This window comes from Ursus arctos, unplaced genomic scaffold (assembly GCF_023065955.2).
Source record: "Ursus arctos isolate Adak ecotype North America unplaced genomic scaffold, UrsArc2.0 scaffold_4, whole genome shotgun sequence".
Classification (NCBI taxonomy): domain Eukaryota; kingdom Metazoa; phylum Chordata; class Mammalia; order Carnivora; family Ursidae; genus Ursus; species Ursus arctos.
Window position 1 is genome coordinate 86,937,750 of NW_026623056.1, and position 17,275 is coordinate 86,955,024.

At 36.1% G+C, this 17,275-nt stretch overlaps 1 protein-coding gene and 1 non-coding gene across 12 annotated transcripts in view; both read left to right on the forward strand.

The window, feature by feature from the left end:
• The window catches only part of TTC3 (tetratricopeptide repeat domain 3), a 116,322-nt gene that overhangs the window by 53,686 nt on the left and 45,361 nt on the right, over positions 1-17,275 (forward strand). For all 11 annotated transcript variants that reach the window (XM_044390068.3, XM_057306802.1, XM_026504616.4 and 8 more), the window contains 11 exons: positions 345-479; positions 1,141-1,221; positions 3,377-3,489; positions 6,092-6,212; positions 8,720-8,842; positions 9,616-9,717; positions 11,123-11,215; positions 11,857-11,921; positions 12,942-13,078; positions 13,307-13,633; positions 15,782-16,033. In XM_044390068.3, the coding sequence (XP_044246003.1) occupies positions 345-479; positions 1,141-1,221; positions 3,377-3,489; positions 6,092-6,212; positions 8,720-8,842; positions 9,616-9,717; positions 11,123-11,215; positions 11,857-11,921; positions 12,942-13,078; positions 13,307-13,633; positions 15,782-16,033 (1,549 nt within the window). The remainder of the gene's footprint in view (positions 1-344; positions 480-1,140; positions 1,222-3,376; positions 3,490-6,091; positions 6,213-8,719; positions 8,843-9,615; positions 9,718-11,122; positions 11,216-11,856; positions 11,922-12,941; positions 13,079-13,306; positions 13,634-15,781; positions 16,034-17,275) is intronic.
• LOC113257198 (U6 spliceosomal RNA) lies at positions 4,146-4,248 on the forward strand. The gene has a single exon (XR_003316869.1). It is a non-coding gene; the product is annotated as a U6 spliceosomal RNA (small nuclear RNA).

Below are 17,275 nucleotides of genomic sequence, written 5' to 3' on the forward strand. Positions count from 1 at the left end.
GCTGGTGTTCTCTGTTTGTGCTGTTAAAACTTCTAAATGCTGTCTTTTCAATCTGGAAAAGTGAGCAAGACATAGAACCATGTAGTGTAAAATGAACTACCCTTTCTTGTCCTGAGTAGCAGTAGGAATGTTGGAAATAAGATGGTGAAGCAGTACCTTTCAATTTTCACTGTAGAAGTGCTGTGTAGAGAAGGGAGTGTAACACATAAAGGGCAGCTTTGGGTATTTATTTACATATTTTATGATCAGTTATAAAATACAGCTGCCTATGATGACTTTGCATCTTAAGTTTTTGCCTAAACACACATAGCTCTCGATTACTTAATAGAATTTCTTTTTTGCAGGATTTTGCTAATATAATGAAAATGCTGAGAAGCTTGATCCAGGATGGTTACACGGCCTTGCTGGAGCAGCGCTGCCGCAGTGCTGCACAGGCCTTCACGGAATTGCTCAATGGTTTAGATCCTCAAAAAATAAAGGTAAAATTGCCGTCTTACAGTCTGTCAATGCAGATGCATTTCAGGTGAATGTAGAAGAGAACCAAGGCTTTGACTTCATTGTATTAACGTCCTGAGACCTACCTGAGATAGGCTGAATCTGCTCCAGGTTGTGAGAAGCAGGTAACACTCTGATTCGACCTTTATGGTTGCACTCAATATGTGACCCAGGCTTAGACTCTCTCCTCGCGTCTACTTGGTGATCATTAGAACGCTTGGCTTCTTCTCCTACAAAAGTACTGAATCAACGTTTTGGATTTGCTTTAGTCAGATCTTTTCATCCAGAAAGAATTAGGTAGGTAAATAGTTTATGCAGGATTGTAAACAAATGTCTTAATCTGTCCCTAGTATCCACTTACATGCGAAAGAATATGATGACTCAGTTATTCTAATTTGCTATGAACCACCCCTTCAGGGAACTCTGAGACAATGTTTCTGTGTTTTAAATACTTGATTTCAGTATAACTGCATATCTTTTTAAAATACGTTTTCTAATTCTGTTTGGCCTTTGTCCCAATCATACTGATTAGAGAGATTTTATTACAGTTTTTTTTTTTTTTTTCTGTTGTGGCTAACAGGTTGGTATGATGCAAGTTGGGCAAAATTGTGTTCAGATTTTTAACTGGAGCATTTTTATTGACAGCAATTGAACCTGGCCATGATTAACTATGTCTTAGTAGTCTACGGACTTGCTGTTTCTCTCCTTGGAATAGGACAGCCTGAGGTAAGATTGGTAAGAGATGATAAACAGTTAAAATATGCCATTAATTTTAGAAGACATGTAAAAAATAGTTTTCCCTCTTCGGCTTATTTCTTTCTGATAGTTTCTTCTGAAATACCTGTTTAATTTGTGTTGTTTTTATTGAAAAGAAAATGTGATCCAATTAGAAAAAAGCCATGCTAGACAACCAGTAGGAATTTTTTTACTTGTATAAAAAGTAAATCTGTATCATCACAGGTTTAAGAGAACATGAGTGAAAAAGACGGAGAACATAACAAACATTGTGATAACCACTTATGTACAATTTGGAAAACGTATGAAATGGTAGCATATATTGTTTAATGACTATCTCTGCCTCTTATAAAGGTGAAAAAAACCACGGGCTAGCCTAGTTTAAGATAATGGTTGCATTTAATGTTGGGAGGAAGGAATGGGCCTGGGGAGATTAAGAAAGGAGAGTTCAGCTTTGTGTTAAGATCTCTTAGTTCTGGGTGATAGTATTTGGGTATTTTATTGTTTTCTGGAGTGCAGGCTTCCCATAACGACGTACAATCAGTGTATAGGTGGGAGCACACATGGTTCCCGTTACTCATGGTCCTTCAGTGCTTTCCTGGAAGGTGTGCTTATCTGCACTGTACAGCATTATACAGTTGACCCTTGAACAACACAGTTTGAATTGCATGGATCTACTTATATATGGATTGTTTTAAAAAATATAGTACAGCACTGCGAATGTATTTTTTCTTATGATTTTCTTTTCTCTTTATTATAAGTTTACAGAATATAATATGTATACAAAATATGTGTTAATCTGCTCTGTATTATTGATAAGACTTCTGGTCAGGTAGGCTATTAGTAAAGTTTTGGGGGAATCAGAAGTTATACCTGTATTTTCGATTGCATGGGTTACCCCTAGCCCCTGCATTGTTCAAGTGCCAGCTATAATTTGCTTTCTGTGGTTTTTCAGTTTTCAGTAAAAGTTAGAATTGCTCTAGGATTACCTCAGGTATAATATATCCTTTCTGCCAACTTGGCCTCCAAGCTTCCTTGGCTAAATGAAGGCTTAACCCTAACTGCTACCTAATAAGGATCAACTCATCTTTTAGGTTCCACTCTCAAAGTGGTTTACAGTGTCTGAGGTTCATTTTCCTTGTTACATGCTTCTTTCCTTGATCTTGATGTGACAGATGAATGTCTTCCATTAAGGCCTAATTCTATTTTCTAATAGATTGTTGGAGACAGGACTTCATGATCTCAATTCTTCTATTCTTGGCAGAGTGATAATAAATACTGTTTTCCTTTATCAAAATTGAAGAAGTAGTTCACTGCATTTGTGATTTACTTTGAATTAGACTGATTAAACAAATAAAACAGGTATTGTAGAATTTGGACATTTAAAAGAATGTCATTATTCACAGTAGCCCCCGAAGTAAGCAGTGTATTTGCCCCAGTACAGCTCTTGCTTAAAACATTTTTGGAATGCCTCCTTTGGAACTGGCCTCAAAGCGTCTTATAAACTCCCATTTTGTAGTGACATTTCCTTTTTCACCCACAGTGGGGTTACCAGGATTGCCTTGAGCTAAGTTTCTTCTGGATTTTTTCCAGAACAGAATTCATTCAAAGCACAGAAGTTTCTACTATTGAGAATATTCAAAAGAATGTACTCTAAGTTCTGTAAAGCTTTTGCTAAAGCACTATTTTAAAAAGAGAGCATTTATCTTTATATGCCACAAAATATTGTGGGTAACATTATTAGAGTGCCTATATCCCAAGGGAGCAGCACTTGCAAGGATAGATGTCATGGTGTGTTTGCATCTAATCAGTGTTTTTACTATGAATTCACACCTTTTAGTGTTAGCCAGCACATACCAGGCCCTCTCTTTGTAATAGAAAATGCTCATTTGGTTTGTTGTCTGATGTGTTCCACGCCAACTTTTCATTCTCAAGCCAGATCGCTTTGGTTGTGTCTCTGTATATCGTATGGTCAAAATTTGTATATTTGCTAAGAAAATAAAATGAAGAAGGTTTAATTTTGCCATGAAATTTTTGGATATACATTTGTTTGTAATATTACACAAAAAGAATCAACCTTCAGATAAAATGTGTTGCAGTATTTCTTTTGTAGTTTAAGTGATCATTGTTTTTATTGCTACTGAAGGAATTATCTGAAGCTGAAAACCAGTTTAAGAGGATGATTGAACACTACCCCAATGAGGGACTTGATTGCTTGGCCTACTGTGGAATTGGAAAAGTATATTTGAAAAAGAACAGGTTAGTGGAGACTATGCTCTTTTATACTCAGGGTGGATAACTCATTTGAAGTCTGATGTTATGGAGGTCCCTTTTCTGGAATTATATTGTTATCTTCTTTGTGGCAGATTGTTATCATCATGTTTGCTTGGAGGACCAGCATTTCTGTATCAATATTAATAATTAAAATATGGCCAATCAGTTCAGCTCCTAGTGCTTCCTTATTTTGAGAAAGTCAGGAACAAGATGATTAGACACAAAGGATTTTGTATTTTTTCTGTTAGTATATGTCACTTATAAATGGTGACTGAATTGATATAAATTAATGCTTTACAAGTCTGTATAATTTTTTTTCAGGATTTATTTTATTTATTTTTTTAATAATATTTTTTATTATATTATGTTAGATTGTATAATTTTTTGGTTACCAAAATATCTGTCTCCCCCCAAAACCTGTATGAAGATGATTTTAATATGAGATAGATATCTGTTCAAAGACATCATGAGTTAGAAACAAAAAATCTCGTCACAGAACTTCTTCTATAGTTGGAATCGCCACTCAAAGTTTATGTAGTTGTTCTGCAAATGTTTCATGTCTTATCTTCCCAAATTGCTATATGACCCTTTGGGGATAGGATTATGCATTGAGCTTTAAAAAGAACTCCCTTGTTCACTGCTTGCTTGGGCAGCACATAGACTAAAATTGGAATAATACAGAGAAGATTAGCATGGCCCCTGTGCAAGGATGACATACAAATTTGTGAAGCGTTCCATATTTTTGGCAGCATAAAACAGTATCATTAACTGTAAAGCAACAATAACAAAAAGAAAACCAAAAATCTCCCTGTTCCTGCACTCAACACCCAATATATTCGTAGGTGTGTTAGATTACTTTATAAAGAAATAATTGTTGACTGATTGAATATCATTCATAGCTTTTAATCTTGAATATTCATCTGTCCTTTTAGGGTAATTTTTTAAAGATTTTTATTTTTAAATAATCTACACCCAACCTGGGGCTCAAACTCACAGCCCTGAGATCAAGAGTTACATGCTTTTCTGACTGAGCCAGCCAGGTCCTCCTAAGGGAAATTTTATCAGATCTTTGGGACTCTTGGGAACCCAGTTTTGGAATGTGCCTAGAGCTTCCTTTATAGATTTTTTTAGATATTAAAGAAAGTTCTTTTACTTCCTGAAGTTATTTTGTGACCAGGCTGAATTATATTAAGAATCTGGTAAAGGGAGGGACAGTGAGGATTTAGCAATCATCTGTAATAGTAACAGCAAATTAAATTAATTTCAAAGTTTGGCATAACTTATTTAAGATACATGTTTTTAATGCAGTAGTAACATGTAGTTATAAGATCTAGGAATAATCATAAATATGTAACATCGTGAGAATTATGGTAAATGAAGAAGTCTTTGCCATTTTGAAAAGCATTTACATTTGAATTTCAAAATAATATGGTGTGGGGTTCAGTGTCTGATATGTTGGTTTTTGCTGTTGTAATGTACAGTTTCTGGTGAAGTCTTGTTGTTAGCTGTCGTATGTTGATGGTGGTCTAGCTTTTCTGCACGTGAATTTTTCTTACCCATAGGCAAAAAAAGTTCTTAAGTTGGAAAATAATATCAAGATTGGAGAAAGCAGGAAACTTTTCTCCTCTAGTCTGAAGAGAATAATAAAGCCCTGGTTAACTTTATAATCCAGTGTATTAGTATTCTTTTGTTGAATGGACTGTGGAAATCTATTGACATTTTTTAAAAACATGAATCAGAACTAAAACATTTCATGTAGTTAAAACAATTTACGTACACATTTGTTCTGTTAAAATACTTTACTGCTTTATGATTGAAGAAATATGTCCAGCATACACGATCTCTAGATTTTTTTCTGAAGAGTGGTTTTTACTAATAGATGTCCTAATAGAGTTGAGTTTAAAAAAAAAAAATTATGATTAATTAGTTGAAGTGAATGGTTGTCATTTCTCTGTAGGAATCTAATTAGCTTAGTAAATGAAAATAAAAATGGAACAACCAAATTATTCAATTTTCTGTTTTAATTGTTGGAAACTTTTTTTTTTTTAAAGATTTTATTTGTTTGACAGAGAGAGTACAAGCACAAGTAGGGGGAATGACAGAGGGAGAGGGAGAAGCAGGCTTCCCGCTGAGCAGGGAACCTGATGCAGGACTCGATCCCAGGACTCTGGGATCATGACCTGAGCCGAAGGCAGACACTTAACCAACTGAGTCACCCAGGCGTCCCAATAAATTATAACTTTAAAAGGGAGTAGTATGCACCTACTATAATAAAGCCAGTGTCCAGGCAGATTTGTTGATTCATTTATGTTACTTTTATAGCAAACAATAATGCCTTCCTTTTTTTTTTAAGTTTTTATTTTAATTCTAGTTAAAGAGTGTTATATTAATTTCAGGTGTACAGTATAGTGATTCGACATGCCTTTGTTTTTTTAAAGAAAATATAGGTTCCGTTGAATATTTCTGAATGGTGTTTTATCAAATGTACTCTTATTAGTAAACTTGAAATTTCTGTAACTTTTATTTTGGGGAATGAAAATTCTTATGACAGCTTTAATACCTTCTTTCTTCCTAATTACGACTTCAGATTTCTAGAAGCTCTCAATCATTTTGAGAAAGCAAGAACTTTGATTTGTCGTCTTCCTGGAGTGTTAACTTGGCCCACAAGTAATGTGATTATCGAAGAGACTCAGCCTGGGAAAATAAAGGTAACCATTTATTTCTTCAGAGAGCTTCTAACTAATTAGAAAAGCCCATCTGCACTGACTGACTTGGGTATCAGAAGACAAGGAGGTAGGGGCAGTCTGTCCTCATCATCCCCACATGTTTGCCCTTTAAAGACTAGTGAGAATCACTAACATTTGTTAAATATTTCCTGTGTGACAGTCATACAGCTTCCATTTATCATACCTTTAATCTTTACAGCAACCCTACAAGATGAGTACTATGATTATTCTCATTTTACTGAAGAGGAAGATTAAGTTTGGGACATTAAGTGATGAGCTTAAGGTTAAACAACTAGGAAGCAGTGGAGGTGGGACTTGCCTCTAGGCATTCTGAGTTCAGAGCATGCATTATTAAGTAGTATGACTTACTGCTTGTGCTTAGAGAAAGGTATAGCATTGCTGTTTCATCATAGTGACTGTAATTATTAAGATGGCACTAGAGGACTTGGAAAATATAAATTTGATCTCATATCCAGAGACATAGGATGCTTTGCTAGTTCTGGAAAGACTAAATTATGTGTGGGTTGACTAGAATAGGCCTTTACTTGTGGGGAACCCTGGCATGTATACAGAACTTGCTTTTGGCTAAAGCTTTTAAAAGCACAGGAGTCCGCTCTTAAGACTCAATAATGAAAAGACAATTTTTAATTAAAAGTAGCCATTATACTGGAATTAAATAAAAAATAAATGAAAAGTAGCCAAAGGATCTGAAAAGGCACATCTGCCAACAATTTCTGCAAATAGCCAATAAACCTGTGAAAGATGTTCAGCAACATTAGCTATCAGAGAAATGCAAATTAAAACCATAATGAGATACAACTTCACACAGCAGGAAGGCTATAATTGAGAAGGCAGACAGTCAAAAGTGTTGATACATATCTCTGGATATGTCTCTGTATCTAAACCCCCATATTTTGCTGGTGGACATGTGAAATGGTCTGGCAGCTCCTCAATAGAGTACAGATAAAGTTACCATATGACCCAGCAGTTTCATTCCTAGACTTATGCAGAGAAAGGAAAACATGTTCTCACAAAAATGTGTACATGAAAGTTTATAGCAACGTTATTCATAATAGCTAAAAAGTGGGAACAGCTCACGTGTCCATCAACTGGTGAGAGGTTAAATAAAACCATAAGCCATTCATAAAACCATATAGTGGCCTATCCATATAATTGAATATTATCTGCCCATAAAGAGTAATGTACTGATAAGTACTACAGCTTGGATAAACCTTGAAAACATGCTAAGTAAAAGAAGCCAGACACAAAGGCCACATGTCGTATGATTGTATTTATCTAAAATTTCCAGAATAGGCAAATCTGTATTTAGAGACAAAGTAGATTAGTGGTTGTCAGGGTCTTGAGGATTGGGAGGAAATGAGGAGGGACTGCTAATGGGGATGGAGTTTTTTGTTAGGTGATAAAATTGTTTAAATTTAGACTGAGGCAGTGGTTGTACAAGCCTGTGAATATACTGAAAACCACTGAACTATATACATTTTAAATGTGTAGATTGTGTGATGTGTGAATTACATCTCAACAAAACTGTTTAAAAAAAATCACTGGATGTTCTGTTTATAGTAGATTGGGGTGGAGACAGAGGAAAGCCAGCACTGGAAGCATGGCACGAGTGTCTTGGGGGCTTCAGTGGCCCTGGGGTAATTCTCCAAGGAATGCACAAGATGAGTGAGGATGGTAGGATCCCAGGTGAAGTGATACTGGAAGGGAGGAGAAGGGTAGATTCCCAAGGGTTTTTCTACCTCATCTGACTCCCTCTGAGTTATACCTTGTAAGGTTGATACACCGGGGACATTTCTAAGAGCTATACCTTCTAAACTGAGGCTTGATGATGATAACATGGGATAGGATTTTGATTCTGACTCTGAAATTCTGAAACTTTTTGTTCAGTCTTTTTTTCCTAACTTTATCTCTGGATATGTCTCTGTATCAGCCCCCCCCCCCCTTTTTTTTTGAGAGAGAGGGAATGAGCACAAGTGCGTGCAAGGGAGAGAGAGAGAATCTCCAGCAGGCTGGGCACAGAGTGTGATGAGGGGCTTGATCTCACAACCCTGAGATCATTACCTGAGCCGAAATCAAGAGTCAGGCTCTTAACCAGCTGAACGACCCAGGTGCCCCGTGTATCAACCTCCTTCTGAAAAGAAAAACTTTAAGGGGTGCCTGGATGGCTCAGTCGGTCATGATCCCAGGGTCCTTTGATTGAGCCCCGTGTCGGGCTCTCTGCTCAGTGGGGAACCTGCTTCTCCCTCTCCTCCTGGCTTGTACTCTCTATCTCTGTCTCTCTCTCAAATAAATAAATAAAATCTTTAAAAAGAAAAACTTTAAAAGTTATATGTAGTTTATTCTTCACTAAAAAACATTTTGTCGTTCCTATGCTGGAAGTATTTTGATGGCAAGAAGTTACTGAAATCATAAGCATTTTTATTGACAAATTAGTGTTGTAATATTGTTTTTGTTTATTTTTGTTTTAGATGCTATTAGAGAAATTTATTGAAGAATGCAGGTTCCCTCCAGTGCCAGATGCCATTTGTTGCTATCAGAAGTGCCATGGATATTCCAAAATCCAGATATATATAACTGATCCGGACTTCAAGGTACATAATGAATGTGCAGGAGGACAGTAACTTGCAGAATTGTGCCTTAAAATGGATTCAGAACAAGTTCTGTAATTGGAAGTATACAAGTTCTCTGCTGTTGGCAGTTTTTGTCCTCTTTTCTACCCTTCCCCCTGGGGACTTCTGTAGGTCCACATCATCTCATTTGGGGACCCAGAGCCACTAAATAAACACTGAGCGCAGGGGTAGTAACCTAAGAAGGCAGGCTAGCTAATTCTGTTTCCCCTTTCTAGCCACTGTTCGTATAATTTGCCTGTTTTTTAGCACAGGAAAGAAAATGAAATTGTTACTTCTGATTGTTTGCAATTTTAATTTCTTGTAAAATTTGAATCCAGGAATCTAAAGGCTATTGTGACCACTGAATTAGCTCCTGGAGACCTAAGTCTGAAACCAGGTCTGGCACTTAATTGAGTTACTGGGCCTTACTTTATTCAAGAAGATAGTAACTACCTACTCTCCCTGGTTCGTAGATCAAATGAATAATGTTTATAAAATATTTGCTACTCTAAAGGATGCTACAGCTATACGCCATGGAAGTGAATATGTCGGTTAAGTTCTCTTTCTCTAGCAATAGGCATTTAGGGGTATAGAAGGATTGTACTTCCCAGGAGAGAATGTGATATCTAGTTATGTTTGCCAGGTGAGTGCAGACAGCTCTCTCTTTATCTTAATATGTGTGTTGTGATTGTGAAAGAGAGTGTGTATGTGTAGACATCTTTAAATGTGTATTAAGCACTGTTTTAAACCCCTAGGGTTTTATACGAATCAGCTGCTGCCAGTACTGTAAAATAGAATTTCACATGAACTGTTGGAAGAAGTTGAAAACAACAACTTTTAATGATAAAATTGACAAGGTAAGTTCACAATTAGTCTGGATTTTGTAGTATGCTTAATTTATGTTGATTTTTTTTCCCCTGAGAATCTTCAGGAAAAGTTTTTAGTGAATATAAATTCCTTTCTGTGCATTCTAAACATAACTAAAAAGTTTTAAATTAAAACTTTAATGATAAAGTAGAAAACCAGTTTTTGTTTTTATTTTATACTGGCATTAGGGTAGTAACCGTAGAGGCCTTTAATAAATTGTTTAACCAGTTTTTATATTGGGAATCTGATCAAAAATAAAAGTTTAAATGTCCGATGTTAACGTTCTGATGCAGAATTGGGGTCTCAAATTTTTTATTTTCTACCATATTTGATGAGATAATTTGTACTAAGAAATAACTTAAATCTGGTACTGCTACTTCTCCTTGTGGTTTTTCTTAATTAGCAAGATAATATTAATTACCATTAGCTACATATACTTTGAGAGAAGGCACAATTTTATAATCTTATTTGCATTCATTTGTTTCTGATTCCTATAAGCCATGAACTTTTAAAAAAAGAAAAGAAAAACATTTTCTTTTTTCTTTTTTATTTATTTACTTATTATTATGTTCAGTTAGCCAGCGTATAGTACATCATTAGTTAAGAAGACCATTTTCTATACTGCTTAGCCTCATGCAAGCCCCTAGTCTTGTTGGAGAAAAGAGTAAGGTGCTGTGCTAAGTGTTTGTTGGCAAGAGGAATTTTTCACATCTGATAGAAATTCTCAGATTTTATGCATTTTCACATAGTTAACTAAAGATACAGTGATATAACCAATTAATTGTTGCCATTGAGTCACTTTTGCTATGTCTTTGTCTGACATTAATTCAGTTACCCTTAGTGGGGTGCACCCTTAGTGGTCTTAACCATTGCTGTGAGTTAAAATACTCCCTGTAAATTAGTCATCTTGCACTAGCATATATTGAAGTAATACACAACCCAAGTATATCTTGATTTATAATAAGAAGGGTTCATCTCTTGCTTACGTTAATTGTCCTAGAGTTCCGCAGCTGTGGGCCAGCAGCTCTAGTCTGTGTAGGTGTGTGTTCTTTGTTTCTGAATTGAGGTTGATGAGTGACCGGAATATGTTCCCATGGCAGAGGGTAAAGAGCAATGGCCAGTGCATTCACTGTTTCTTAAAGCTTTTGGGTGGACATGGTGTACATTATGTCAGCTCACTCTGCACTGACCAAAGCAAGTCACGTGGTCAGCCCTACAGCTGGAAGTATATTCCTTCTACAAGGGAGGCTCCGAAAGTCCAAAGACAAGGAGCAGGGACTTTCAGTGCCTCCCTAAAGGAGGTTTTAGACATGTCTTGACTGTTCCTGATGGTTAAAATGGTATACATATACGGATTTATTCTGAGATATAGCACTTTTTTTTTTAATCAAATAGGATTTTCTACAAGGAATTTGTCTTACTCCTGACTGTGAAGGAATCATTTCTAAGATTATCATTTTCAGCAGTGGTGGTCAAGTTAAATGTGAAGTAAGTATCTAATAGAGGGGAAATATTACCAAATTGTTAACCAAAATGTTTATAACTTTTAAAATATCATTTAAATTTTGGGAGATGTACAATTTGGATCTTTTGTTTTCCAGGAGAAATGTTCCTTAATTTAATATAGGAAATACTAGGATGTTAGAATGTATCTTTGCAATGAAGGATTCTCACATTCTTTTATATCCTTAAAGAGGAGACTTTTTACATTTTAGTTTTACTGTTTTTATTCTTTTAGATGATCTTGTTTTCTTAATCCCCAGTAAACTTTTGGGTATTAACGAGGGTGGAGTTCTTAGGAAGGGGGAAGAGTGTTTTGAAGGATTACCTTTCACTTCACTATAGGGGAGTGTTAGGAATTTTGTTCTAATGGTGTTTGTAGTTTATTTGATCTGCTTACTCTTTTTTTTTTTTTTTTTTTGAGCTTCCTAAAGTGTGTCTACTCTTCTACCTCTTTTCAGTAAATTGTTCTGCTAAAATTTTCTGGACTTTTGTCTGGGTCAGAACATCATCACTGTTCTCTCTCAAATTGAACATTGTGTGTTTCTGAACTGCTTGTTACTTGTGGTTTTGTGCTTTATGTCATGGGAGTATGAGACAAATTTTGGATGTCTTTGTTTTATTTAAAGTTTGAACACAAGGTCATAAAAGAAAAGGTTCCTCCAAGACCTATTCTGAAACAGAAATGTTCTAGGTAAGATTTTTAACAATCAATCAGTAGTTTAATGATGTCTATTAGAATAAAATTCTATTAAATGCAGATTTCTAAATTATGATATTTTTTAAATTGGCTGTATACACATACCCAAATAAGTGGTGTTTAAATGATCTTATGGATATTTAAAACTTAAAGAAAACTAGCCTATGGTTAAATACTAAAAGCTTGAATAAGAAGCATTATTTGGTGGTTGAATTTTTAAGTAAAATTATGACATTTGATGCTGTAAAATGACATGTTTGATTAATAGTTTTGGCATTTAGATAAAATTTACATACTTAGCTCTCAGTTGTTTAAACTTTAATTCCAAAAGCATTTTTCTTTTTTATCTCTCTTCAGCAAACATTTTTGAACCAGTAACTATTTCTCACCCTGAAAAACTCAATATACTGTCAAAAATATTCACTTATATATATTACTGTTTAGATCAAATAATTCCAATCCTTTTTCTTCTTCTTTTTGGTCCTGTTTCTTGTCCTCCATTCCAAGAAGTGATTTTTTTCATCATTTGTGACTAAGAAAAAACAAAAGAAAAGATGAACAGAATTATTTGTTGAAGAGAGTTCATTGTAAACCATATCAACCAAATTCCAGTGTTGTGGGCCATTATTGGGATGTGAAAATAATATTTTATTGTAGGATCTTTCTTTGAAATGAGTGTACATATGTATTATCTTGCAGGGTAATTTATACTATTTTTATTTACCTTAAGCAGTAACTTATATATACATGGAAATAACATTTGTACAATGTGTGCATGCCACCCTTAATTTTAAGTTACTCAGTCATCGAGTTCTTGCTTTCATGAAATAAGTACCCTAATTTTAACTGAACATGTGTCAAAAGCTTTTGATATTAAAGAGAAGATGCAGGCTAAGTTCTAAATTAAAAGGGAAACTTCTAGCTTACTGCTTGGAGAATGGTTTCTGTAATAGGCAGATAGTTAATTGAGTTTATAACAAAGGTGGATTATTACTAATTGTAAATGCTTACCAGCCTAGAGAAGCTAAGACTGAAAGAAGACAAAAAATTGAAGAGAAAAATCCAAAAAAAGGAAGCAAAAAAATTAGCACAAGAAAGAATGGAAGAGGACTTAAGGGAAAGTAATCCACCCAAAACTGAAGAGCAGAAAGGTATGCTGAAGTCAAAGACATGAAAAGAGGAATATATTCTTGCTTTAAAGTATAAACACAAATATCCACCTTATTGGGCGTTATATTAATTGTTACTGAATTGAAATTTAGATTTCAAATCCCTCTGAACATATTTTATATTATTATGTAATGTTTTATTCTTTCTCAGTTTATATCTTTGCAAATTGGCCCATTGCTCACTAACTAACCACTTTTATTTACCCTTAGAAACTGTAGACAATGTTCAGAGTTGCCAGTTCCTTGACGACAGAATTCTGCAGTGCATAAAACAGTATGCTGACAAGATAAAATCTGGTATTTTGAACACCTCCAAGCTTCTCAAAGAATTGCTTTCTTGGAAGGTTTTAAGCACAGAAGACTACACAACTTGTTTTTCTAGCAGAAATTTTCTAAATGAAGCAGTGGACTATGTCATTCGTCACTTGATTCAAGAAAAGAATAGAGTAAAGACCAGGATATTTCTGCATGTTTTGAGCGAGCTTAAAGAAGTGGAGCCAAAATTAGCCGCCTGGATCCAGAAGCTTAACAGCTTTGGTATGCCTCTGAATTCTCTAGAGCTGCAGGGCCTCTGGTCCCTTTTTCATTTTTCTATCATCATTTATGATTTTTTAAAGTGTAGGACTACAAATTTGTATGGTTAAAAATACTGTTTCCTCCCAACTCACAATTTAGGTTGTTTTGTAGATAGGTTACAGTACACTTTCAAAAGATGTAAACACAAGAAAGTTTAGTCAGAAAATCCAGTCCTGATTTGGCTAAACTATTAGTAAATATGTAAACGAAGTGGATACGAGACAGGTGTGGGCAGTAGCATCCCCTGGAGGCGGCTGTCTGAGTGCCCTCTGGGATTACACAGTTCTGTACTCCGATTCCTTAGAGAACTTAGAGGGAAGAGTGCATGGAACTAATTGCTTAGGATCACCGAAGGCAAATCTGTATCTAAGGATTATGAGAAAAATACTCTGAGGTTGAATCACAGGGTTATAAAACTGGTACTGTTCCCGATTTTCCTAATTTGGTGGAGGAAGACTTTCCCCTCCCCTCAAGCAGACTCTGCCCAAGGCCATGCAGGGACTGCAGAAAACAGCTGCAGATAGAGTTGTAGTTTCAACCAGATTGATATTTCTCTGGGTACCTACCAGAACACTGTTTATCTTGGTGACCGTGGTGGTAACTAGCCTCATAGTAGATGATTCATTTGGCAGCTGTTAGATACAAGGCCAGCAGGAGCCACAGCGGAGCAGTCCAAAGTGAGACTGCCAGGCCTCTGCAAGTCACCCCCACCTGCTGGAATTTTTAGGGACATGGAGCTCTTAGAATTCTAGAGTTTCAGAGAATATATTGATAAATTTCTGTCAGTAGAAACAAAGTAAGATGGCAGGAAGCTCGACATAGTTGATAACTAAGTGTTGCTGCTTTGAGCATAGGTCTGCATGGGTTTCTGGTCCCAGAAAATCACTCTTAAGTGATAAGGTTGTCATTTGCATCTGTTAACAATCAAATAAGTAAATTATAATGTTATTTTTTTTTAAGATTTTATTTATTTATTTGACAGAGATAGAGACAGCCAGCGAGAGAGGGAACACAAGCAGGGGGAGTGGGAGAGGAAGAGCAGGCTCCCAGCAGAGGAGCCTGATGTGGGGCTTGATCCCATAACACCGGGATCACGCCCTGAGCTGAAGGCAGACGCTTAACCGCTGTGCCACCCAGGCGCCCCTATAATGTTATTTTTTAACTTTAATCCGCTTTGGAAGATAGACTCATATTTAACATGAGAGGTCAGTTTATTTGCGGGGTGCAGGAGGAGAGTAACATTTTAATACTAGAAGTGACCTCTTGCCTTCCCTTCAATGAGCACATTTTTCATGCAGCATGACATCTGCAAGGTAACTCTTTCATCTGGAGGAAACATCTATCCAGGATAATTCTGACTCAGCAGTCTGCTTCATATGCCGAGAAACTATGGCTGACATAAGAGGGGATTGTGCTATATGTAAGATGGGTAGGAAGATAGACCAGAACTAGTCTTTTGCCTTTTGGTGGCTATGTTCGTAAGGGTAGCAGTAGCAGTGGTATGAGGTTGCAGCTGCTTCTTTTTCTGATTTGTTAGAAGGTGGAATAAAAGTGGAAATAGGGATCATCCTGATTTTTGAAGGAGGGTAAGAAGCCATGATATTTTCGAGGATAAGGAGTCATTAATGGAGGTGTTGGGGGGTTTGTTTACCCCTTTCCTGTTTTAAAGGCACTTGGGAAGCATTTGTATATTATTGTTACTATGGAATATGTGTAGAAAAGCACTAAAATCTTGCTAGTTTGTACTAATTAGAATGAAAATCTTGAATTAGTGAAAAAGTTGTTATATTTTTACAGGAATTTAACGCCTTGCTTTCATTACTGAAGTCTAATAAAAATGACCATAGAAGCTTATATGATCTATTATGTAAGAAGTCTTTGGCCCACCTTATTCAACTAATAGATAAGAACTATTGTAATTAGCATATCAGTGTTAAGTGGTATTTCTGAAATACAAAATAGCTTGAACAAGTTTGTATTCAGATGTTTGTTTTCACTGAAAATATTGGCAAACTGTAAGCAAACTGCTATTCAGAGATTTAAGATTGAATGTGATTTTATGGTAAATGATTTTCCCTTTTTCTGATTTGGGTTTTGTTTTTATTACAGGTTTAGATGCCACAGGACCTTTTTTTTCTCGTTATGGGGCATCTCTTAAGGAGCTTGATTTTAGCATCATGACCTTCCTCTGGAATGAGAAATATGGTCATAAACTAGCCTCTATAGAAGGAAAGCAGCTTGATTACTTCTGTGAGCCAGCATCACTGAAGGAAGCGCGGTGTTTAATATGGCTGCTGGAAGAGCACAGAGACAAGTTCCCAGGGCTGCATAATGCTCTGGATGAGTTCTTTGACATAATGGGTGTGTGGGCTGTTTCAGTTTATACCGTATCTGGGCTGAGGGGGGGAAAACAAGTCTGTGAAGGAGCTAGCTTATTTAATACTTGACAAAATAGTAAGAATTATTATGGTACAGCCTGCTTATTTGGGCAAGTAAGTGATTAAGAATAGTGATTTTTTTGATAAAATGTTTTTATTCTGTTGAGCTTAGTGTTGTAGGGGTGCTCAGATGGGTGTGTTACACTGATTATATATCATACTGTTCACAAATCTTAGATACATTGATGGTATCATGGCAAAGGTTGCATATTGAATGGACAGAATTTATCAGTAAATGGTTTAAATTGTAACCTTCAAGAAAACATTGCCCTGAAGAGGAGGGGATGTTTGCAGAATCTAGAAATAGCACAGCTATTGTAGTGGTAAGAACTTAGAATGGGGAGTCAAGAAAAGTAGGCTGTGGCCCAGCTTCTTCCCTAATTCAGTTCACTAAAAACCTTGTTTTTACTACTGCTTTAAGGTCCCTGCCCGAGCTGGGAGTTAACCAGGAGCTCAGAAATGCTTATGGTAATCCCTGCCCTCAAGGACCGTATATTATAGAAAAGGGAATAAGATGAATATACAAATAACTATAATTTGGGCATAAGCTCAGTAAGGGAGGACCGGAGCGAGTGCTGGACAATCAAGCACTTGTGTTCTTCCTGGGGGAGACGATGCCTTGGTGCAGGGCTAGAGTCCGAGCTATGAACATGGACGTAGTCGGACAGGTGGACATAGGACTTAGAGACATGGGGTTGAGGAGAGTTAGGTCACCTGTTTGGGTACCAGCATGGAGTCCAGTTTAGCAGAATAGGATGACTAGTATTTAATTCCTTAGCTTCTCTTGGATCTTAGTTTCTTCATCATTGAAGTGATAGAATTTGGAGCCAGTGGTCTGTATGGTCTCATTTTGCTTCAAAATTCTAATATTCATAGATTCTAAATTGAATTTTACTTCTTATCTTTGGTACTACACGTGTGTCTTATGATAACAACCCCCCACCCCCACCCCGCTTTTCCCTCAGCATCTGCTTTACAGACTGTCAGGAGTTAGACTTTTAAATTTCATGCTTTTTTTTTTAAAGGGCACATTAAAAGGTCTGGCCTTGTATAAAAGTATCACACATTACAAAGTTCATATGTATAAGGAACTAAAAAGGTTGCTTTCGTTGTATTTCTTAGGAGGGAGCACATTCAAATATAGATGGCTTTATTTTTCTAGGAC